Raw genomic sequence first — 24,320 nt, forward strand, 5'->3', positions numbered from 1 at the left:
TTTTCTTAAGCAAAAGATTATACGATATAAGAACACTCAAAATTTAAGAGGCTACTATGAACAAATATACGCCAACAAATTGGACAATGTGGAAGAAATGGATAAAAATTCCTAGAAACATACAACTTACCAAGACTGAACCAGAAAAAAACAGAAAATCTGACTAGTCATTAGTAAGGAGGCTGAATCAAAAACTTCCCAACAAAGAAAAGTCCAGGACCAGACAGTTATGCTGGTGAATTCAACCAAACATTTAAAGAAGAATTAATACCAATTCTCAAACTCTTCCAAAAAATAGAAGAGGGAACACTTTCAAACTTATTTTATGAGGCCAGCATTACCCTGATACCAAAACCAGACAAGGGTACTACAACAAAAGAAAATTATTCCTGATAAACATAGATGCAAAAATCCTCAACAAAATATTAGCAAACTGAATTCAACAGTACATTAAAGGGATCATACACCATGATCAAGTGGGATTTATTCCAGAAATGCAAGGATGGTTCAATATCTGCAAATCAATCAATGTGATATACCACATTAACAAAATGAAAATCATCTGATTTGAGATCAAATCATCTCAATCATCAATAAAATCATGATCATCTCAACAGATGCAAAAAAAGCATTTGACAAAATTCAACATCCTTTCATGATAAAAACTCTCAACAAACTGAGTATAGAGGAAACAGAACTCAACATAATAAAGGCTATATATGACAAACACACAGCTAACATCATATCAATGGTGAAAATCTGAAAGCTTTTCCTCTAACATTAGGAATAAGACAAGGATGCCTACTCTCGCCACTCTTATTCAACGTAGCATTGGAAGTCCTAGCCAGAGCAACTAAGCAAGAAAAAGAAATAAAAGGCATCTAAATGAGAAAGGAAGAAAACTGTCTCTGTCTGCAAATGACATGGTATTATATATAGAAAACCCTAAAGACTCCACCAAAAAAACTGTTAGAATAAACTAATTCAGTAAAGTTGCAAGATTCAAAATCAATTTACAAAAATCAGTTGTGTTTCATACACTAACAACGAACTATCAAGAAGAGAAATTAAGAAAACAGTCCCATTTACAATAGCATCAAAAAGAATAAAATACTTAGGAATACCTTTAACCAAGGAGGTGAAAGACCTGTACACTGAAAACTATAAGACAATGATGAAAGAAACTGAAGACGACACAAATAAATGGCAAGATATTCCATGTTCTTGGGTTGGAAGAATTAATATTGTTCAAATGTCCATATTATCCAAAGTAATCCAGAGATTGAATGCAATTCCTATCAAAATTTCAATTGCATTTTTCACAGAAACAGAAAAACCAATCCTAAAATGTATATGGAACCACAAAAGACCCTGAGTAGCCAAAGCAATCTTGAGAAAGAACAAAGCTGGAGGCATCACACTTCCTGATTTCAAACTATATTATACAGCTATAGTAATCAAAACAGTACGGTACTGGCATAATAACAGACACACAGACCAATGGATAGAACAGAGAGCCCAGATATAAACTCATGCATATTTGGTCAATTAATTTACGACAAAGGAGCCAAGAATATATAATGGGGAAAGGATAGTCTCTTCAATAAATGGTGCTGGGAAAATTGGACAGCCACATGCAGAAGAATGAAACTGGGCCCTTACATTACACCATACCCCAAATCAACTCAAAATGGATTAAAGACTTGAAGATAAGACCCAAACCAGAAAACTCCTACAAGAAAACAGAGGGGTTGAGCTCCTTGATATCTGTCTTGGCAATGATTTTTTGGATTTGACACCAAAAAAGCAACAAAAGCAGAAATAAACAGATGGGACTACATCAAACTAAAAAGGTTTTGCACAGTAAAGGAAATCAAAATGAAAAGGCATTCTACAGAATGGGAGAAAATATTTGCAAATCATACATCTGATAACGGGTTAATCCAAAATATATAACGAATTTATACAACTCAAAAGCAAAAAGCCCAAATAGTCTGATTAAAAAATGGGCAGAGGAACTCAACAGACATACAAAGGGCCAAGAGGTATGTGAAAAGGTGCTCAACATCACTATTTATCAGGGAAATACAAATAGAAACCACAATGAGATATCACCTCACACCTGTTAGAATAGCTATCATCAAAAAGGTAAGAGATAACAAGGGCCGGCCCCATGGCTTAGCGGTTAAGTGCGCGCGCTCCGCTACTGGCAGCCTGGGTTCGGATCCTGGGCGCGCACCGACGCACCGCTTCTCCAGCCATGCTGAGGCCGCGTCCCATATACAGCAACTAGAAGGATGTGCAATTATGATATACAACTATCTACTGGGGCTTTGGGGAGAAAAAAGGAGGAGGATTGGCAATAGATGTTAGCTCAGGGCCGGTCTTCCTCAGCAAAAAGAGGAGGATTAGCATGGATGTTAGCTCAGGGCTGATCTTCCTCACACACACACAAAAAAAAGATAAGAGATAACAAGTGTTGGAGAGGATGTGTAGAAAATGGCACCCTTGTGCACTGTTGGTGGAAATGTAAATTGGTGCAGCCACTATGGAAAACACGCAGAAGTTCCTCAAAAAATTAAACAGAACTACCATGTGATCCGGCAATCTCACTGGGTACATATCCAAAGGAAATGAAGACAAGTGACTGAATTGACATCTGTACTCCCAGGTTCACAGCAGCATTATTAACAATAGCCAAGATACAGAAACAACCTAAGTGTCCGTCAACAGATGAATGGATAATGATGTGGTATATATACACAATGGAATATTATTCAGCCATGAGAAAGAAGGACATCCTATTGTTTGCGACAGCATGGATGGACTCCGACTTATTTCACTTGGCATAATGACCTCACACAGAGAAAGACAAATACTGTATGATATCACATGTGGAATCTAAAAAAGCCAAACTCATAGAAGCAAGGACTAGAATGGTGGTTTCCAGGGGCTGGGGGGTGGAGGGAAAAAGGGAGATGCTGGTCAAAGAGTACAAACTTGCAGCTATAAGATGAATAAGTTCTGGCTATCTAATGTACAGCATAGTGATTACAGTTAATAATACAGTATTATATACTTAAAAGTTCTTTATAGAGTAGATCTTAAATGTTCTCAGCACAAAAAAGAAATGATAATTATGTGACGTGATACAGGTGTTAGCTAATGCTATGGTGGTAATCATTTTGCAATATATAAGCATATCAACACGCTGTACACCTTAAACTTACACAATGTTATATGTCAGTTATATTTCAATAAAGCTGGAAACAAAAAAGAACACTCAAAATTTTGTTCACAGTATCTAGAGCATAGTAAAAATACATGAAGCTCCATTTATGCTTAATAGGGAAAACTGAAGTTGTCCCTGAGTTCAACTTATGATAAAAAGTGTCATCCAACTGACGAATGTGGAATTACCAGGAAAGGGCTTCCTATTACCATCTGACTTCTCCGTCAGCCCGCCCCACCACCCAGCACTGCAGCGGTGGATGGAGGGAAGAGTGTTCAAGGAGAAACCTACTTGAGCTGCTGCTGGTTGGCTCGCAAAAGCCTGTCAGGGCGCTTATTTCCCACAGTCCAGACTCTGAGGAAGGCTGGGGATGGGGTGACAAACTCCGAGAAGGAGGGCAAGGCCACGGCCTAGAAAAGAAAGACATTTCTCCAATGGTTTGAAAAAGTATTCTTAAAAATATATTGCTTCAGGAAAAAAATGAAGCACTACATAATGATGTCTGAGGGAAAGCATATCTCGAGTAATGGTAAAATCTATTCAAAAAAATCAAAGGAATATCTCTTAAATGAAATTAATCCTGAGTCATTTTTGTATTCCTCTCTACTGAAATCAGCTTGAGGGAGAAATGAATTTTCTATTTCTAAGTCTGAGCCAAAAGCCCTTTTTAATCATTATGTTTTAGAAAATGAAACTTTAAAATTAATTTTTGAGTATAACTCACAAGAGCAGAGGCCACTCTCATAAAAGCAAGAGATTCACCTTCACCTTTCATCACTGCTGATATAATTCTTCAATACCGTATGCTCTGCCAAGGACATAACTTTTGATTTTGAAATATTTCAAAATCTTTGGATCCAACTGCTAGGCCTAAACTGCTGTACTAATTCTTTAGTGGTAAATAACTATTTATATATTTAGGTTGTAGTATATAAAATGGCCAATATTCATCCATTTTTTTACCTAAAACAGCAATTCTGTATCTTTTAGTCCAATACAAGAAAAAAAGTGTCTCCCCTTTGGTTCTCATGAAAACAAGATCATTTGCGTTTTTTGAGGAAGATAATTTCATACATTGAGGACACACAGGAAAAGTCAGGTATCAATGACTGATTCATACTATATGCTCCCACATTTTTCCCTTTAAGAGGAAGACGGGATGTTCATTTCAGTCCAACAATACTGAGATGCTTCTTAAGCATTGTGTTTTGTATTCAATCCAGCCTTTCCATTTGGACAAAACACTCTTTCTCTATGAATGTTAATGTATAAGAAAACAATACAATATCTAGTTTAACATCCTAACATAAAGCTGATATTCTGACCTCCTGGAAAACTAATAACACACCTTTTAACTAACAACATTTAACACATGGATCACAATGATACAAAAACGATGTAAATAAAGGGGTAAAGTGAATGCTTTACAAATGTTTCAATAAATCATGTTTCCCTGAAAAATCAAAATAAACAGAAGCCGCAAGTCACTGAGGATATATTCAAATGAAAGCACAGCATGCCTGTCAGAGTAGGGATAAATGAAAGCCACAAGGGCAATGGCAGAAACAAATACAAGGGAGCTGTCTGAGCCAAATGGTGTGTGTTGCCTGTTGGGTACTTACCACTGAACATGGCATATAACAAATGCCCTATCAGAACAGACTGTAATTGAGGGAAAAGGAAATAGAAGAATATATTAATATCTCACTGGAAGAAGCCAGACCACCACTAAGGTATGCTGCAGGACGAAGTCTGACCTGAGACTTCAGCTCCATCAAGGTGGCATCTTCTGAGATTTCAACGTCTCCCAAGTAGTGGAGGGAAACTTCTGCATGTCCGTCACCAGGAGAATCTACAAACGACAGGGCTAGATGTTTCAAAGGAGCTTTAAATGTATTTATTTCATATTTCTGAAATCCATGCCATGTTTTGATATCCTAAATAGTTTGAGTACAATTCCATCCAAGAAACTCGTATTCTGAGTTCCTCGAATTAGCTTCCTCATGACTTCAGGGGGAGGAAGCACCGCCTGGGAAATCAGCAGGCAGAGAGCTTGGCTGTTGGCACAATGCCATGGTTTTCTCACTATAATGGGTTTGAGGAATTTTACACCCATGCTGTCTACATAGAATGCTCTTTTCCACAGGCTCTCCTTCCTCACAGAGGACTTTGCTGGTAGGTTACTCTGCCCTTATTCTTTATATTACCTTCCTGTTTCTTTCTCTCATAACACTTATCCCAACTTGTTACTCTTTTGTTTGTATGTGTACATGTATGTGTACGTGCATTTTTTTTCCTAATCTGTCTCCCCAAAAGAATATGACTTTCAAGAGAGGGTAAGCCATCTATCTTGTTCATCTCTCTAGTGCCTGGTATGGTGGGTGCCACATAGCAAATGTTTATTGACCGAAGGAATCCCTGACCATAGGAAGACCTTTCTACATCTGCTTAAAAAGGGGAAAAACAAAATGCTCTCTCATCTAAAACTCTGGATTATAAAACGTGGTAACTAAATTTAAAATTCAGAATAATTTCACTCATTTTTGCTTTAATTAAATGTCTTTGTTTACTGCTGGGCACACTGCTAATACATAATAAGAAATTAGATTATAAGTAAATTAAGTGAAAAGGCTCTCTTCATGAGTGGTTCTTCTTGTGTCTTAAGGACTCTACAAGCTATTAGACACTCTTAGGAAACTCTCAGGAATGAAAAATGTTTCTCATATGTTGTGATAATAGAAGGACTACCAAAAAATGAACCTGTTTCTTTACATTCATAGAGAAACACACTCATTAAACGTGCTTTTAAAGTTTTTATCCAACTCTATAGGTAATTATTATTCTATCACCGAAGCAGTTTTAGCATTAGTTAACATATCTAATACAACACAACCGAAAAATAACCTAATGCCAATTTCACAGCTAACTCAATATGGAAATATTTTATTGCTCTCTACATATAATCCTAACTTCAAAGAGTAAGGAGATAAGAATTTGACTCGTTTATATTAATTTCAGTAGTGAGGTTTAAAAGATAGAAAGAAATGTAAGTATATGATACAATACTTCAAGGCACTAAAAAAACATAAATAAGTAAAGCATGATAAAAAGAAAAGAGAAGAGTTGGCCCTACTAAAAATATATTCTCTTTATCTACAGTTACAAAGGAGATTAATTTGTTTTTTTTTTATAATGAAGTGTAAATCCACTTTTTACAGGGCAGTTCACTCACTGCTAGTGGCTTCTTGCTCATCACAACGCATGTGCTGAATTTTGTCTGTGGAGAAGCAACTTAGAAAGAGTAAAACAATATGTTTACACTCCGTCTGTATCTCTTCTCAGGAGTCAGGGAGATGAGGTGGAATGCCCTGGAAGCAGGCGCTGGGGATCGAGTGGTAGTGGCAGAAGGAACAGGAGGTGTGCACGGTACGGACCCCTGCCCTGCCTCTCTGCCCTTGGGGCTGCAGTGAGGTCACTGTGAGTGATTTATGCCTCAGTATCATAGTCTATTATAATAAATGGGGCTGCTATTCACATTGTCATGAGGATCTTCAGAGACGATATATAAAAATTCCTTTACAAAATTTAAAATGTTGATATAATATGGATAAAGATAATAACAGATAGTACTCTATAGAGGTTACAGATCACTGTATAAAAATAGATGATGTTATTATTATGGAATGACTTACGGAATAAATAGGTTTTGATTTTCAAACTTACTTTTTTTTTTTTTAATAATTTTATTTATTTATTTAATTTTTCCCCCAAAGCCCCAGCAGATAGCTGCATGTCACAGCCACACATCCCCCCAGCCGCTGCACGCGGGACGTGGCCCCAGCATGGCCAGAGAAGCGGCGTGTCGATGCGCGCCCGGGATGCGAACCCAGGCCGCCAGCAGCGGAGCGTGCACACCAAACCGCCAAGCCACGGGGCCAGCCCTCAAACTTACATTTTTTAAAATACATATTTCAGTTCCCTCTCAGAGCAGAAGCATTTTACTTTTCTTTTTTTGTTTGTTTTTGTTTTTTTTTTTGCGAGGAAGATCAGCCCTGAGCTAACACCCATGCCAATCCTCCTCTTTTTGCTGAGGAAGACTGGCCCTGGGCTAACATCCCTGCGGATCTTCCTCCACTTTATGTGGGACGCCGCCACAGCATGGCCTGACAAGGGGTGCGTTGGTGCGCGCCTGGGATCCGAAGCCGGGCTGTCAGCAGCGGAGTGTGCGTACTTACCCGCTACGCCACGGGGCCGGCCCCCATTTTACTTTTCTTTATGACACGTTGGCTACCGCAATTCTGTTCTGTTCTCACCTTGGGCGGAAATGGGTCTCCAAATCCCACCTTGAGGAGGGGTACAGTTCGTCTGGTCCTGATGACTCTTCCAGTGACCCGAGGGATGCTGAGGCTGGTACCACCAGATGGGCACCGTCAGGAAACCCTGAAGAATGGAGCATTTCTAACTGCTCTGATGCACACAGATTAAGTGAACTTTCCCTTCCACTTCCATAGAGAGAAACATCTTGATAACAGAAAATGTTTCTGAATTTATTATTTTTCCTTTTCGATGTATTAACTGCCATACATTATACTTGTCTACTATTTTACAATCAAGAGTTTAGAATCATAAAAATCAGTCTTTGGGATGACTGGGACTAAACGTTCTTTGCTTAGAAGTATCTTAATAGCTACAATAATGAAGAAATTGTTCACAATATGTTCACAACATGAACACAGTAACAAAATATTGGCCAGAACAAACTATATAAATACTTCCAGGTACTGTGAGAGCACCACCTGCACACACACCAGGTACAAGCAGTTTTTATCCATTAAATTCCTAAAAGAACTTGATAGAGAACCAACAACCTACTGATCTCAGCTGGATTCCCATATACGAACTACACGAAACAAACCCACTTCCTTAAACATATCCTATAATTTCAGTTTTACTAATTTAACTGGTTCTTCCTCATCCATTTTCTTGAGTTAGTAAAGAACTTTTAGTAGATTTCTTAAAGGATAAAACATGTTGTTACAGTGCTCAGTTTCCAACAATAAAAGATGAGAATGTAAAAAAAAGAAGAAAAATATTTCAAAAGATGCATATTAAAATGAGAATATTTCTTTTTATCCAATTAGTGAAGATTAACAAATACGCAACTTCCACTCAACTAAATAAATAAATGTAAATCAGAATAATAAAATTCCATTTTTTCACCTATCAGACTAACAAAAACCAGGAAGTCTAATAATATTTTATATTGGTGAAAATATAGGTAAACCTCAATTCTCATAAATTGGTGGCAGGAGTATAAACTGCTGCAAAGTTTTTGGAGAGTTATCTGACACTGTCAAAATCTTAAATGCCCAACCCCTCTGACCCAGCCACTCCACAGTTAGGAATTTCCCTTCTGCGACACTAGCCCAAGGACGCAAAGCCATAGACGCAAGGACAGTCACTGCAAATGGTTTATGTTTATCATGAAGCAAAACCTTGAACCAACCTCAAGGTTCCTCTTTAGAAGACTGGTTACATTATGGTAGGCCATAACTTTTGACAAAGAAATTTCAGTTCTAAGAATTTATCCTGTAGATATATACGTGGAAAATGGCACATATATGATATTTTTTGCACTGTCATCTGTATCAACAAAAGACTGGAAACAACCTGAATCTCTGAGAAGAGGCTGGTTAAATAAACCCATCAAATAGAATGAGATAACTTTATGTGTACTGATACAGCATATATATGGAGATAAAACATTAATGAAAAAAACTAGGTAGACAATAGGGTGTTTAGCTTTTGTGTAAATAATCTTTTGTGTAAATAAAAAGAAAAAAAGACTATGTATATACACACAGGTGTGTGTGTGTGTGTGTGTGTGTGTGCATGAAAAAGTATGTGCCTCTGGAAGGAAACAGAGGAAGCTGCCTGCTTGTGGAGGGAGGACACCGAGTGGCTCGGGGACAGGAGGGGCACTTACTTTTCCTGGCCCAGCTTTTTATACACTTCGAATTTTGAGACTACCAATTCAAAGATTAACTTTAGAGCATGGTAGAAAATACAATAGAATTCTACGAAGTTATGAAAAGGAATAAGGTAGTTTCTGTTTGTGCCAACATGAGGAGATCCTCAAAAGATATTAAGTGAATAAAAACAAAAAACAACAGGTGTAAAGCAATGTATAGAATATGATCCCCTTTATGTAAACTTTAAAAAGCATATGCACATATTTACATTCAGCATACAAATAGGCATAATTTTTTTCTTGGAAGGATATACACGGAAAAACAAGTTAACTGTGACCCTTTCTTGGGAGAAAGCTATGGGAGAAATTTTTGTTATTCATTTATGGCCTTCTGTGCTGTTTGAATTTTCTAATCATAAGCAAACGGTTATCTGAGTGCTGGAATTTTGGGTCATTTTTTTGTTTTCATCTTTACATGTGTCCACATTGAAATAAACTAATAAATAATGGTTTTAAAAAGTGGTAATGTGCAGTGTCTATGAAAGCAGTGAAATGAGCCCTCTTATACTGCTGGTAGGACTGTAAATTTGGTACAACTCTTGGGGAAAACAATTTGGCAATATATAGCATCGAGTCTTGAAAAAGTTTATACCTTTTGACTTGTTAACTCCATCTTTAGAACTATCTTAAGAAGGATTTATATTTAAGTACTATTTGTAAAAACAAAAAATTTAAAACAAGCTAAATTTCCAACAATGGGGCTATAGGTGAATTAAACTGTGGTAAGTCATACACTGGATGTAATGAGTGTTTTTGGATTTTATGGTCAGGTTAAAAAATTAATCATAAAAGGTAGGAAATAAAATTGTATATATAACTGATTTTATAGGAAGAAAATATATAAAGATGTAAAATATGGTAGCTGTCTGATTGGTAGGACCTTGGTAAGTTCTCCATTCTCTGTATGATTGTCTATATTTCCCCATTTTCACACAATGAGAATATATCATCTTTATAACCAGAAAACAGTAATTGTTATCTACAAAATGTCTATTCAGAAGCAACATCTTACCAGAGGAGGAAGTTTTCCTTCAATTAAAAGCAAAGTATCTCCAGAACATATCATAAGCTCTTTCAGTGTTGCACCCTGGGAATACAGAAATTCTTTTTTGTCACTTATGACTTCTAAAAGGGACAAACAGATCATTTGATCTTTTTTTAAACCATATGCCTCTATTACCCTTTCAAGAAATAAATACATGAATAATAAAGCAGATATTGAAGAGATAGGAAATAAGCTAAGACTATAAAACAGTATATCATTATGTATTATGTATGAACTGTAAGTATCATAAAGAGTAGAGGAAGGGAGATAGATGAGGTGAGAAATGATGAGAGACTGATTTACAGAAGATGAAATTTTAGTTAAGCCTAAAAAGATGGGTTGGATTTGGAAGGATAGAAGAAATAAGAGAACGAATTTCTCATGAAAAGAACAGGGAAAAGTCAAGGTTAAGTCAAGAATGAGTATGGATTGTTTTGGGGAGGAGCTAAGAGACTAGACTGATGAGGGTGGGAGCATCAGCTGGAGAGTAACAGGAAGGAAAACTGTATTGGAAGGGTGGTCACAGAGTGAAGGCATGTGGAACAGAAAAAAGGAGTTTTCAGCTGCTTTGAAAAAAGCCACTCAAGCTTTCTGAGAAGGGTTTTTTAAAAGATCAATCTGGCTGCTACATGCATGACATACTGAAGTGAGGGACCCCTGGGCTGAGGGAAGTCAGCTGTAGTAATTTAGGTAGGAGGCAAAAAAAAAGGCTTGAACCAGGAGGACAGCAGTGAGAATGCTCAGGGAAGGAGTGGAAAAACTGACAGGCCTTTGAAGGTTGAGATTAAATATGAAGGATGGCAGGTAAGCAGGGTAAGCCCCATTTCAGGCTGAAAAAGATCAGGATGGGAAGGACACACAGCAAATGTGGGAAGAGGAGTCAGTTTGGAGGGTAATGAGTTTGCTTTTAGAGGAACTGTTTGATATCGATTGGGGAATTACTAGAGAAGAAAATGTGGAACTAGACATTTGACTAGACAGACTCTTCTGACATCCAAACTGTATGTCCTGAAGATTCTTTGAGGTCCACTTCTTACTCCGGGCAGTCAAATTCCTGGCCAAGGCTCAAGAGGGGCCTCTCTATATTGTAACTGACTGCTATACAGCAAACAGTGTTCCAGGGGAAGGCCCCAGTACATCTGCTTAAATCAACCTCTGTTGACATTCAATGCTACTGTCTATTACTGAACAGAAAGCAGGCAAACAAAGACTGGGAAAAAGGGCGGCTGACCACAATTGTCTAAGCTTTCTCACAAAGCTTCAATTTGGGTCTACTTCTAAGGCTATGGGTTTGGACTGGGAGGTTTGATGCTGTTTGGATCAACAATAAGATTAACCAGATTCCAACTATCCTGTAATAAAATTATTCCTAAGACTACCTAAGAGTTGGGCTGGATCTAGAGATGTAGTTTGGATCAGAGCCTAAGTGACTGGTTGGTTAGATGAATTCTGCCATGACTCATAGAGAATTCTCAGATTAAAATATTCAGGTTTCAAAATTCAGAGTGTATTTTTAAAAACTTTCATCAGTTCAAATGTTTGTTCTCTGAAGTTCTCTGCCTCCTAATGAAGAACTACTATTCCTAGGGACATACTCTCTTATCTAAAGAGGACTTAGCACAGATGTTAGAAACATTCCCACTTAGCTGAGACTTTCCCTCTGATACTATCAAAAAAAACTACAGTAAGGGGGCCAGCCCGGTGGCGTAGTGGTTAAGTGCGCACACTCCGCTGCGGCGGCCCAGGGTTTGCAGGTTCAGATCTTGGGCAGGCACCGATGCACCTCTTGTCAAGCCATGCTGTGCTGGCATCCCACATAAAGTAGAGGAAGATGGGCACGGATGTTAGCCCAGGGCCAATCTTCCTCAGCAAAAAGAGAAGGATTGGCAATAGATGTTAGCTTAGGGCTAATCTTCCTCACACACACACACACACACACACACACACACACAAAAACCTACAGTATGGAAAAAGTGAAAGTAGACCCATATATAGATTTTTATATCCTAAAAAAAAATTAAACCTTTCTCTAGAATTTATTCACATGAGTGGGGTAGGTATCCTGCATGAAAATACAAAATAAACACAACCATTTTTAAGAATAAAATGTACAGACATATTCTTACTTCCTCACATAAAGGCTCCCCAGCTTCACAGCACCAATCCGTTTTTCGTAAATGCCATGCGTCTCCTATGAAGGAATCAAAATCAGGATGAAAAAAAATTCAGAAGACTATGTTTTAAGAGTTTGTCAGGAATGACTCTTCTGGATAAATGAATATCAAATGGGATTTGATCTAATAATTAACTAATTTTTAAAGTAAATTATCTCTCCCAGAGCATGAAAAAAGTTAAATTGTTCCCCCAATTTGGTTAATTTTCTCTCTTTGATCAAGAAGTACATATTTGCAAATAGAAGTAACACTTGCTACTATTATATGATATCTACATTATACCTTTATTATTTACATGTACACACATACATATACATCACACATGAGTACAGATATATGTCCATATATACATAAGTATAGAATCCCTTCAAAAATCATCATGAAGTTACGTTTTATTTCACTGTCTTGGCTGAAAGTATATGCTAACATTGCTCAGCAACTGACAACGTGTAACAAAACTGTTCCTATCCACTTAGCAGTTAAGCTAACAAAAAATAGTGCTTTTGGAATAGCATTTTAATGAAGTTAGTATAAGTGAACATTTATAAATGTTAAATAGTCTTTAATTAGATTTCTGTTTTTCAGCACACCTGCTACACTGATGAAATGAGAAGAGAATTTTTTTGACGAGGAGAGGAAGATGAGTGGAGCAAAAGTGCGAAATCCTGGTTATTAAAAAAAACAGTCAAGTCCCCCACCCACCCAAAGAAGCTGCAGCCAAAGGAACAAACAGATCTCATGTTTACCCCATATGGGCCACAGAGTTTGAATCCCAATACTGTTCTTTACAGACCCTCTTTTGTCATTAGTTCTAGTTTTAAATATAGAAGAGTTATATCAATATTTAACTTAATCTAAGTTTTTTGTTTTTTTTTTTAAAAAAAACACCACCAATAAGTTAAAAGTGAACACCATTACTTTATAGCACAGCATGGTGCAAAGAGCTTGGGTTCTGAAATCAGAAAGACCTAGCTTTGCTGTATAACTCTGGTAAGCCATTTAGCCATTCTCAGCCTCTGTCTTCTCATCTGTAAAATGGGAACAGGTGATGATCCCTGCATGGGAAGACTGCTGTTGAGAGGAAATGAGACGTTGCACGTAAGCTTCTAGAAGAGTGCCTTGAACGCAGAGTGTGTTAACTTCCCTTACAAATAACGGAGCCACAGGCTTCGACTTGAATGAGGTCTGAGAATGGCCAAGTGCTCTAATGAAGCAGTGAGATGCCTCATTAAGCTCACTAACACAATTGCACCCAGGGGGCTACTTCAAGATACCCTGGATTTATTTTTCCCATTCACATTACATTCCCTAATCTATAATACTGGCACAAAACACAATGCACTGAAGTTCTGAATCAAAGAGGTTAAAAAAAATCAGTGAAAGACCTGGGTAGTTCTAGAGGGTATGAATCTTAGCTTTACCTCTTTTGCACCTTTGCTGGACCCTATCTAGGTTCTCTTTCCTCAGTGGCAGGCTCACCTACAACCAGTTTTCTTTTAGCTTGCAAACAAGAACCAGAAGAGTTCATAATGTACATACAGAGATGTAAAGCGTGACTTACCACCCTGAGGAAAGAAGTCTGAAGAGTCTGTATTAGGCTTATAGATAATTTACTATAAGGAAAGGGAGTGGATAAGGTTATGCATCATCGTGGTCTGTACTTACCTGGTAGGCCAGATTTCTCCAGCATTATCTTTAAACACTGTAAAAGAAAAAAAAATGCGTCCATTAGTTTTCTGTTTCTGAGTTACAGTACTGAGAGAAACGCCCTTTTTGGACCCAGGGCCTATCTGAATCTGATTATATATAATAATTCTCAAATAGATAAAGATGTACATGGTTAAGAGGGTGATTAAGTCAGCTCTCCTTCCTAAGGGTTAGGTGGGGCCAACTCAGGAGGGAAAACACAGTTTCCGGCATTTGCAACCAGAACTTAGTCCAAAGTTTGTTCGTCCACTTCCACATCTGCAGCAGGACTTTCTTCTCACGAGGACTCACTGTATTTTTGACCAGATATGGTTAATGAAGGTGACCTCACAGACACACACTACACTCTGAATCCTGTAAAAGGAGAGTAGCCCTTCCTTAGCACCCAGGACACAGAACTGGTCACATATAAACTGGCGAGGAAAAAACTGGGCAAGCTGTGATCCCAGCGCACAATGCAACAAATGAGACACAATTAACAGAAATTTACATAAAACAACAATTAAAAGCTCTCAGCTTCTTGAGGGCAAAAACATTCTTAGATAAGTCTAGGACAAAAGAGTAAATAAAATTTGACTTATACTATACTAGAGCCGAAGGGAGCAAGAATCAGGATCATCACTGCTTGGAATAAGAGAAAAATGCAAACAACCAAAGTATCCATTAACAGGGGAACGTTTAAATAAACCATGAAAGATCTTAAAACAATTAAAAGGATAAAATAGATTTATATGTACTGGTCTTAAATATATTTTAAGTGAAACAAAGTTCTAGTATAATACATGCAGCATGATCCCATTTATGATTTAAAAGAAACCATACAAACAAGTCAAGCTCTTCATCTGTATATGTACATATATATCCACATGTTGGTATATGCATGGCAAAGGTACAGAAGGATACACACTGTACTGATGGGGACAAGATTATATCATCCAATGACAGTAGTGACTTCTGGGGAAGGGACAAGAATGGCATGGTGACCAAGGGGGATTTTCAGTTCCCCATGAAGTTTAAAAACTAAGAGTAAATCCACAATTACTTGTATGATTAACAATAAAAAAGACTTTAAAATATAATTTAAAATTGTTTAGAAAATGACGACAGTGAGAACACAACATATTAAAACATAGGGAATGGGACCAAAGCTGTATTCAGAGAAAACTGCAGTCTTAAAGGCTTCCATTATTTAAGAAAAACAAATGATTGAGCATTCAACTTAACTGTGATCTAGGTAGAGAAAACAGACAGTGTAAAGGCCTGTTTGAGGAACAGCATAGAGGCCAATGTGGCTGGAGTAGTGAGTGAGAGGCAACAGAAGTTGGAGGTTCCTTAAAACAAGATAGCGGAGGGCCAGAACCCACAGGGCCTTGCAGGGTCATTCAGGGCTGCTGGCTCTCACTCTGAGAGAGATGGGAAAGCACAGGAGGGTGGTTGTGAGTTGAGAGTGACTGATGACTTACGCTTCAAAAGATCACTCAACTTTCTAAGAACAGACCCTGGGAGGTAGAAGGTTGGAAGAAAGGAGATCAGTTAGGAAGCTGCTGGAATAATCCAGATGAGAGATGACCAGGGTGATAGCAATGAAGGAATAAGATGTGGTCAGATCCTTGATAAATTTTGATGGTAGAACCAAAAGGATTTCCTGAAAAACTGGATGTGAAGTAAGAAAGAAAAGAATCAAGAATGACTTGGAGATTTTTGGACTAAGTAAGCAGAAAAATGGAGCCGCCATAACTGAAGAAGAGGAAAATGTGAGAGAAGTCCATATGAGAGAGAAGACAGCAGTTCTGTCATGGGTATGTTATCATTTGAGATGACTATCAGACCACCAGTTAGCAGCTGGATACATAAGTATGGCGTTCCGGGGTGAGGTCCAGTCTAAGAATTGAGCACAAAGGAGCTCACAAGTTAGAAAAGAGGAAACAGCAAGCTGAGAGCTGCTCACTGGACACAGCAACATGGAGGCCACTGATGGCCTTGATAAGAGCTGGTTCAGTGGTGTGGCAGGAACAAGTCTGCTTGCAATGGGTTCAAGACAGAAAAGAAAGATATACATGTCACTCCTCTGAAAAGTTTTGTGGTTTTTTTCTTTGAAATTAAAAAAACACTAAAGTTACAAGGCAAATGAAAAACTGGGAAAATATTTAGTACTCATCTCTAAAAGATAAAGATTCTTCCAAAAAACATAACCCTAAAACAACTGTAACATCTAAAAAAATTAAGAATTCCTTAATAACAAATATCCAGTCAGTGTTCAGATTTCCCTTCTTTCTCTTAAACTATTACTGAAGTTCTTTTGGTTTGAATCAAGGGCCAAATAAAGTTGGTAAGTTGCACCTGCTTGCTATTTCTCCTAAGACGCTTTTAATCTACAGGCTGCCTCACCCTGCAACTGATTTCTTGAAGAGGAGTTTTCCCCCTGGGTATTGTGCTGACTGCAGGCCTGTGGTGCATTTATCACAACCCTCTGTCCCCTGTACTGATAACGTGGCACTCAGACCTGGAGGCTTGATCAGACTCAGGTCCAGTTTGTTTTTTTTTTTTTTGGCAATAAAAGCATGGGTATTGTTTCGAACTTCTATAATGCCTGGCTGTTGCTCTTTTTGGGTTGTCAGCAGTCTTTCAGGATCGTTGCCTAGATCCATTAATTCATTAGGAGTTAAAAAACTGTGATAGTCTAAAATTCTTTCTTCATTTTATTAGCTGGGATATATCTATAAAAAAAACTTTCTCCTTATCTATTTGGTTACGTTGGGGTATAGTTTGCAAAAAAAAAAAAAGGATAAATGTCAATTCTTTCTTTGATGGTTCCCTAGCATCCACTATAGGTAACTTTTAGGATCATTATGAGCTCGTGGATTTTTTTTTTGTGAGGAAGACTAGCCCTGAGCTAACATCCGATGCCAATCCTCCTCTTTTTGCTGAGGAAGACTGGCCCTGGGCTAACATCCGTGCCCATCTTCCTCTACTTTATATGGGATGCCACCACAGCATGGCTTGACAAGCAGTGCGTCGGTGCACCAGCAAGCCGGCCCCATGAACTCATGGATTTTATGTATGTGTACCAATCAATTTTCATTATTATTCCCACTGTGGTCCAAACTGTCTCATCTTTGACCAGTGAGAGCCTCTTCAAACTGGCTCCTAAGTCTCTCTGCCAATCCCCAGTCTTTGCTAGTTTCACTGTTTCTGTTCTGACAAGACGTTCCAGACTCATCTTATCCTTTCCTGACCTAGATATAGAACCAGCCATTACTCTAAGAAGCCCTGGTATCTTCTAGTAGGAAACCGTATTTAGCGACCACAATCTGGGTGCTGGGGTCACTAAAACACCAGAAGGAAATACACCAAAATGTTAATATTAGTGGCATAAGGGATTATGAGGAGTGTTATTTTTTTCTTTTAATTCATTTCTACATGTCCCAAATTTCTATATAAACAAGTATTGATAATCAGAAAAGAATAATAATCTTATTTTAAAAATTCCAGTTGGTTTACCAATTTTCAAGCTCCCAAAACTACTGTTTTAGTGAGTACAAAGAATTCTTTAAAGTGTATTATGTAAACCCTAGCCTTAGCACCTCAAAATCCTAACACAGGTTACCATTGCTCTCCATACTAAACACTTACAGACCTCCCCCTACCAAAAAGTAAAATTACTTACATCTCTCACAGATATTGTTTCTTCTACTATGATCTCCATCTCTGCCCCAGGCTGAACGTCACTCCCCACAGCGAAAAACAGGAACAGCTAACATCAAGACAGAAGTATGAATGCAAATTAATCTGAATTTTAAAATTCTACAAATCTATTTATACTTTCAAAAAAGAAAAGCCAATGGTCCATGAAATTTTAATAAAAATCTCAAACTATGTAAAAACAAGACTACACTGGGTAATTTAATGTTGCAATTTAAACAATAATCTCCACTACCTAGAAATGTAAGATGCTGCATTACCAGTATTTTGACTCCTGATAAACATTTCTCACAGATATCATTTATTCTACTATGATCTCCATCTCTTTCTTGGTCATTCCTCAGAGGGATTTGCATTAACTGTGTTTTTTCTCTGAGTCATTTGGTTGGGATCTTAAGTCTCTGTCTAGGGATTCCATAGACTGTAATTCACAAGACCCCACAGGAAAAACGTAAATCTGATCTCGTCAATTCAGTTCCTTATAGCCCTACTTTTCCTTCCTAACTCAACCTCCCTTGTCACGTTTTTCTTCCTGTCAGCCTGTCATGCACTATTTGTTAGAGTTCAGGGGAAGAACAAATTAAAGGGGAGGTAACTGAGAAACTAATGAAAGTGGATCCAGGAACCATGGGAATCCTGACCTGAGGCCAGCTTACCTGATACAGACTTAAGAATAAGGACATTATTATGACTTTTGGACTGTGATAAAAATTTATTAAATAGGTAGGGCTTCTGGCAAAGGTCAACCTGATGGTATTTTATACAGAAAATGAATACTGATAAAGACAAAGCTGTTGTGAGTCTATTAAATTATTGCAGAGTAATTAAGTCCAAAATCAATATACTGTTATTTCATTCAATCTAAAATGCTGCTGGATGTTACTCATTATTTTATGTAGTACTAGGTAAGAAAAAACAGTGCCAGCTACAACTGCAGGATGCCATTGATTGTAAGATGCATCCTAATCTCACAGATGTTAAAATGTGGTGGAGAGACAGGCTTGATGGCCTAGTGGTTAAAGTTTGGCGTACACTGCTTCGGCGCCCCGGGGTTTGTTTCCTGGTCGCGGAACCACACCACCCACCTGTCAGTTGCCAGGCTGTGGCGGCAGCTCACATAGAAGAACTAGAACGACTTACAACTAGGATATACAAATATGTACTGGGGCTTTGGGAGAAAAAAAAAAAAGAGGCAGATTGGCAACAGATGTTAGCTCAGGGCACACCTTTCCCTGCCAAAAAAAAAAAAAAGTAGGTGGAAAAAAGGGTGCATTTTAGAATTTATGAAAAATGGTGGTTGAAACTGGTGGCCACTCAACTTTAAAGATCCCCCTTAACCACAAAATTTTCATGGAAAAAGAAACTTATGAATATACTTTGACATAATATTTTTTATTTAAACACAGAGAACTATATGGATGTATTCTTAAAATAAAAGGTATCATTTAAGGAAAAGAAAACTTTTAAGAAAAACAATATTACTGCAGCAGTTAAGGTACAGATTACAACATTAAGAGCTCCTGATTATTGGAAGGCTGATTTTGTTCTGTCAGGCAACCTCATGTTACCTGAGAGGAAGTCGGTGCTTTTCCAGGACACAGTCCCAATGAACTCCCCATCTTCAACTCTGCTTCCTTCAAAGTATAATTGTCTGGGACTATAAAGAATTTTGATAACATGATGAATGGTGTTAATTCCTACCTCTCTGGGCAAAATAACATACTGAAATCAGTCTTTCTTTGAAAGTCAAGAATGTCAAGAAAGAAAAAAGAATGAGTCACAGCACTCCATGCAAAAGGATTACATATATCAGAGTTCTGTTTGATTTTCAATTTCCACACCCTATAATAAATTATTCTTATCTGTACAACAATGCTAAGAAATAAGAGGCAGTTATGAATGTTCTAGATTCACACTGTTGTTCACACAGATTAAAAGCTCGATACTCTGAATTGATTCATGAATGGTGGACTAGCTTCTTCCAAGTTTAAAGCTGTTATGGTGACTACCATCAATAATTAGACTAAATTAAGTCTAATGACAAGATGCATCACAGAGGTAAGAACAAAGACTCTATTCCATAACTGATATCACAATAAAATTAGCAAAACAAGTAAAAACTTTGACAATAAACCTAGAAAGATATAACTAGATCAAAACCATGACTAAAACAAGGATCAGCTAATCAGAAAGACAGGTATTGTACTTTAGAAAACAGAAGTGTGTGAATTTTTGGTTAAGGTTTTCTTTAATGCACGAGGAATACACCTGGATGACAATATGTCCTATAAATCAGTTTCTAAAAGGTAATTTAAGAATATTAGGTACTGGAAATCATTATTTAAAGCAAAAGTGTTAAGAAAGATCAATGACATGAATATGTGTCAGCTTTTGAAGGCTACCAAAATTTACCTGGACAAAGCAGCTTCCCATTTCTATCAATAGGTCTCAAACAGCTGTTCTCAGCTATAAATGAAAAGAAGCTGGTTAGTGCCCCAAACAAAGAAAACTAAAGAGAGATGCTCTCTTAGCAGGCAGTTACAATAAGCTAAAAAAACAAACAAAAAACCCACCCCCCAACAACCAAAAGACAAGTACAAGCAATCTTCACTTTGCACGGTATGCAAAACTGTAAAAATGCCTCTGCAAGCAGAAAACGGCAAATCAACCTTAGTAACAATCAGAAAAATCACAGTTGTTCTGTGATCTTTAAAAATTTTTGTCAAAACATTTAAAACTGTCAGTTATACATGTATAGTGAAGTGAAAAAAAATAGCAAAACTAGTATTTACACTGTAATTTAAAACACTAGAACAACTGAGAATTAAAATGTTTTATTTCTTTGAAAAAAGATATTGAAAATAGTTAAATAGGGCTTGTTTTTTTCTTCTCATTGTAGAGCTCACAATACGGAGCGAGTATCTTTTCTATTGCCTGGCGAACTGTCGTACTCTCAGTTTGGATCAGCTTCTAGTATTTTATATTTTGTGCTTCAATGTCATGAAATATCTCCCAGAGCTGCTTTAATGTGAGGTTTTTTGCTGGCGTCAGTTCCCCTGGGATATCTTCATCCTTCTCGTCATGACCACTTTCCTCCTTTCTGTCAATAAGTTCGCATTCATTAAGTTCCTCTGGCTGCATACCTCAAGTCTCTTGAATGACAGCAGTGTCAACATTCCCATGGTCAGCTATTTCTTCTGGAACTCCACATACTTTTGTTTCTTTGCTGCACTTTCATCTTTGTTGGCCAATTCGATTATCCATCCTTGTAAAGTGTTATGTGGGTTTACCACTGGGAGAAAAGGAGGCAATACACTACACACTTTGCTGTCTGTGGGGTGCAATTAATAACAGGTATGCAGTGACCCAATCACTGACAGACTGGAAAGAGTGAAGTCATTAGTCACTGATCACAATGCACACCTGCTATTTACGTCATGATCTGTGGATTGAAGAGCTAGTAGCCAAGTTTGTACTTTATGCAATTACTCCATTAATATCTCTGCTGGTAGCTGAAACGTGAACCTTACTGCTGGGTAACTGATGTTACATAATGAACTGTGGTAACTGAAATTCATGCATATTGGAACTATACAGAGACTGCCTATATTTAAAATCTGTCAGGTGATTTTTTGTGCTTATTAAATGGATTAGGGGGCCGGCCCCGTGGCTTAGTGGTTAAGTGTGCGCGCTCCGCTGCTGGCGGCCCGGGTTCGGATCCCGGGCATGCACCGACGCACTGCTTCTCCGGCCATGCTGAGGCCGCGTCCCACGTACAGCAACTAGAAGGATGTGCAGCTATGACATACAACTATCTACTGGGGCTTTGGGGGGGGGAATTAAAAAAAAAATTAAAAAAATTAAATGGATTAGGGCCAGCGTGCCCTAAATTTAAGGATGCAAAAATTCCTGCTTTATGGGAAGGAGCACACCAGGTTCTTAGTCCAAACAGAATTCTTACAGAGTCAGATATGAAGTGGGGGGTTGGGAAGGGTGGAGCCTTCTGACAAGGCAAGAACGGCATGGGCCTTGGAAGTTCTAACTTTTTAGACCATGGCAGAATCTCCCTCTGAGATTCCTGAGCTCTGTATCTTCTACTACAGTAATGCGAAGCTAGCATGTAATTCTAATATAAATTTCTTGACAACTGAAACAACCTATGAAAAGAGTTCTCCAATTTACAAAATGCATTTAAACACTGTTTCCTTAAAATTTTTTCACTTTCACTCAACAAACACCGTGTGTCTTCTATGTGCCAGGCACTGTTCTAGAAGCTGACAACATAGTAGTAAGCAAAACAGCCATGGACTCTGCCCTCTAAGAGCCTCGTCTAATGGGAGAGGTGGACATTCATCAGGAAACACAGGTAGTTACAGTGTTAAGTGCTATGAAGGGAAGATCAGGGTGTCATGAGAGTAAAACAGAGATGAACTGAGACTACGTGGTAAGGGATGACAGGAGAAGTGACATTTCTGCTGAGACCAAAGGAACGACTGAAGTTAGCAGATGAAGAGTAAAGGGAAGAGAGTTCAAAGACGGATGACAGCACTAAGGAGTCTTGGGGGTAGAAGAGAGCTTGTGCACTAGACACTCACAGAAAGGCAGCACGGGAAGTGTGTTGGGAATAAGCAGACTGCAATGAGGTTGGTTAGGTGGTGGTCACATGAGCAGGCTCCCCCAGGCCAGGCTAAGGCAGTAGCCTCCGTGCAGTGGAAGAGCCCTACAGGGTTCTGAGCAGAGCAGTGACAAGACCTGACTCAGAGACACTGAAGACCACTTGCTATAGGAAGAATGGTTTGGAGGTAAGCAAGAACAGAAGAAGGGAGACCTGTTACATGGGAAGACAATGAACTATTCTTTGAATAAACCATACACTTTTAATCAACTTGATTGAGGTATAATAAAACATATCCAGTTGAAGTATATAATTCAAAGAGTTAATATAAATACTTGGCAACCACCAGCAAATCGAGATACAATTTGCACCACCCCCCAAAATTCCTTCGTGTCAAACCCCTACCCTCAATCTTGACCTGCCTCTCTAACTATGGCTTAGTTTTTGCACCTATTTCTGGATTTTCAATGTAGTTCCATTGTAAATATTTTAGGCTTTTCTTTTTTGAAAATTTCATATCAATACAATCATAAGCATATTTATTCTGCATCTAGCTTCTTTTGCCTGGCATAATGTCTTTGAGATTCACCCATGTTTTACATAGGGTGGTAGTTCATTGTTTTTATTGAAAAATAGTATCCCATTGTACAGATACATCACAATTTGTTCATCCATTCACCAGCTCAAGGGCATCTGAGTTGTTTCTGGTTTTTGGTTATGAACACTTATGTACAGTATTTGTAAGGATATTATACGTTTTAAATTTTTTTGGGTAAATATCTAGGAGAATTTGTAAGTGAATGTTTCAATTCATCAGAAACAAGCTAACTCTTTACCAGAGTGTACCATTTTACACTCCCACCAGCAACACGTGGGAGTTGCAGTTGCTCCACATCTTCGCTAACACTTGGTTTTTGTCAGTAGTTCAAATTTTAATCATTCTGAGCAGTGTGTAGTCATGTGTCATTATGGTTTTAGTTTGATGGCTAATGATACTGATATCCTTCTCTTTGCTTATTGTTCATTCATAGGTAGGTCGTCTTCTGTAAAGCGTGCACCCAATTTGGGTTAGGTTGTCTTCTGATTAGGTTGCAAGTATTTTTCATATATCCTGGATACAAGTCTACTGTCAAATGTGTGTTTTATAAATTTTTTCTTCCAGTTTGTGGCTTTCCTTTTCAAATGCCTTTTGAAGAACAGAAGTTTAAAATTTTGATGCAGTCCAATTTATTAGTTTTTTCTTTCATAGTTTGTGCTTTTTGAGTCCTATTTAAAAATACCTTTTCCTTATGGTAAAAGTAACAAAGTTTTCTCATATATTTTCTCCCAGAAATTTTATAGTTTTAGGTTTTAACATTTAGGTCTATGATCCATTTACATGATGTAAGGCAAAGCTGGAGGTTCATTTTTGCATCTATGGATATCCAATTGGTCCAGCACTGTATGCTGAAATATACCATCTTTCCCCCTGGAAATACCTTGGTGCTTTTGTTGAAAGTCAACTGACTATATATGTTTGCACCTACTTCTGGATTCTCAATGTAGTTCCATTGTAAATATTTTAGGCTTTAAAAACCACATGTGATCGCTTGCACATTCTTTTTCTTAAAAGAGCCCTTTAAAAGTGTAAAAACTATTCTTAGCTCACTGGCTGTACAGAAACAGGTTGTAGGCCATAGCTTGCTGACCTCTGCTCAATATGTCTACTCTTATGCCAATGTAGACAGTCTTGATTACTACAGCTTTAGAGTAAGTCTTGAAATTAGATAGTGTAACTCCTTCAATTTTGTTCTTTTTTTCCAAAATTGTTACAG

General features: G+C 37.8%; 1 protein-coding gene across 4 annotated transcripts in view; it reads right to left on the bottom strand.

The window, feature by feature from the left end:
• USP40 (ubiquitin specific peptidase 40) overlaps positions 1-24,320 on the bottom strand; it is an 81,128-nt gene that overhangs the window by 11,367 nt on the left and 45,441 nt on the right. For 3 of the 4 annotated variants that reach the window (XM_058533250.1, XM_058533248.1, XM_058533249.1), the window contains 9 exons: positions 20,304-20,357; positions 19,460-19,548; positions 17,857-17,943; positions 14,148-14,184; positions 12,435-12,499; positions 10,276-10,350; positions 7,546-7,672; positions 4,990-5,084; positions 3,524-3,642 (listed from right to left, as the gene is read on the bottom strand). In XM_058533250.1, the coding sequence (XP_058389233.1) occupies positions 3,524-3,642; positions 4,990-5,084; positions 7,546-7,672; positions 10,276-10,350; positions 12,435-12,499; positions 14,148-14,184; positions 17,857-17,943; positions 19,460-19,548; positions 20,304-20,357 (748 nt within the window). The remainder of the gene's footprint in view (positions 1-3,523; positions 3,643-4,989; positions 5,085-7,545; positions 7,673-10,275; positions 10,351-12,434; positions 12,500-14,147; positions 14,185-17,856; positions 17,944-19,459; positions 19,549-20,303; positions 20,358-24,320) is intronic. The other variant, XM_058533251.1, reaches the window with a different exon arrangement.

The sequence above is a fragment of the Diceros bicornis genome, chromosome 37, assembly GCF_020826845.1.
Source record: "Diceros bicornis minor isolate mBicDic1 chromosome 37, mDicBic1.mat.cur, whole genome shotgun sequence".
Taxonomy (NCBI): domain Eukaryota; kingdom Metazoa; phylum Chordata; class Mammalia; order Perissodactyla; family Rhinocerotidae; genus Diceros; species Diceros bicornis.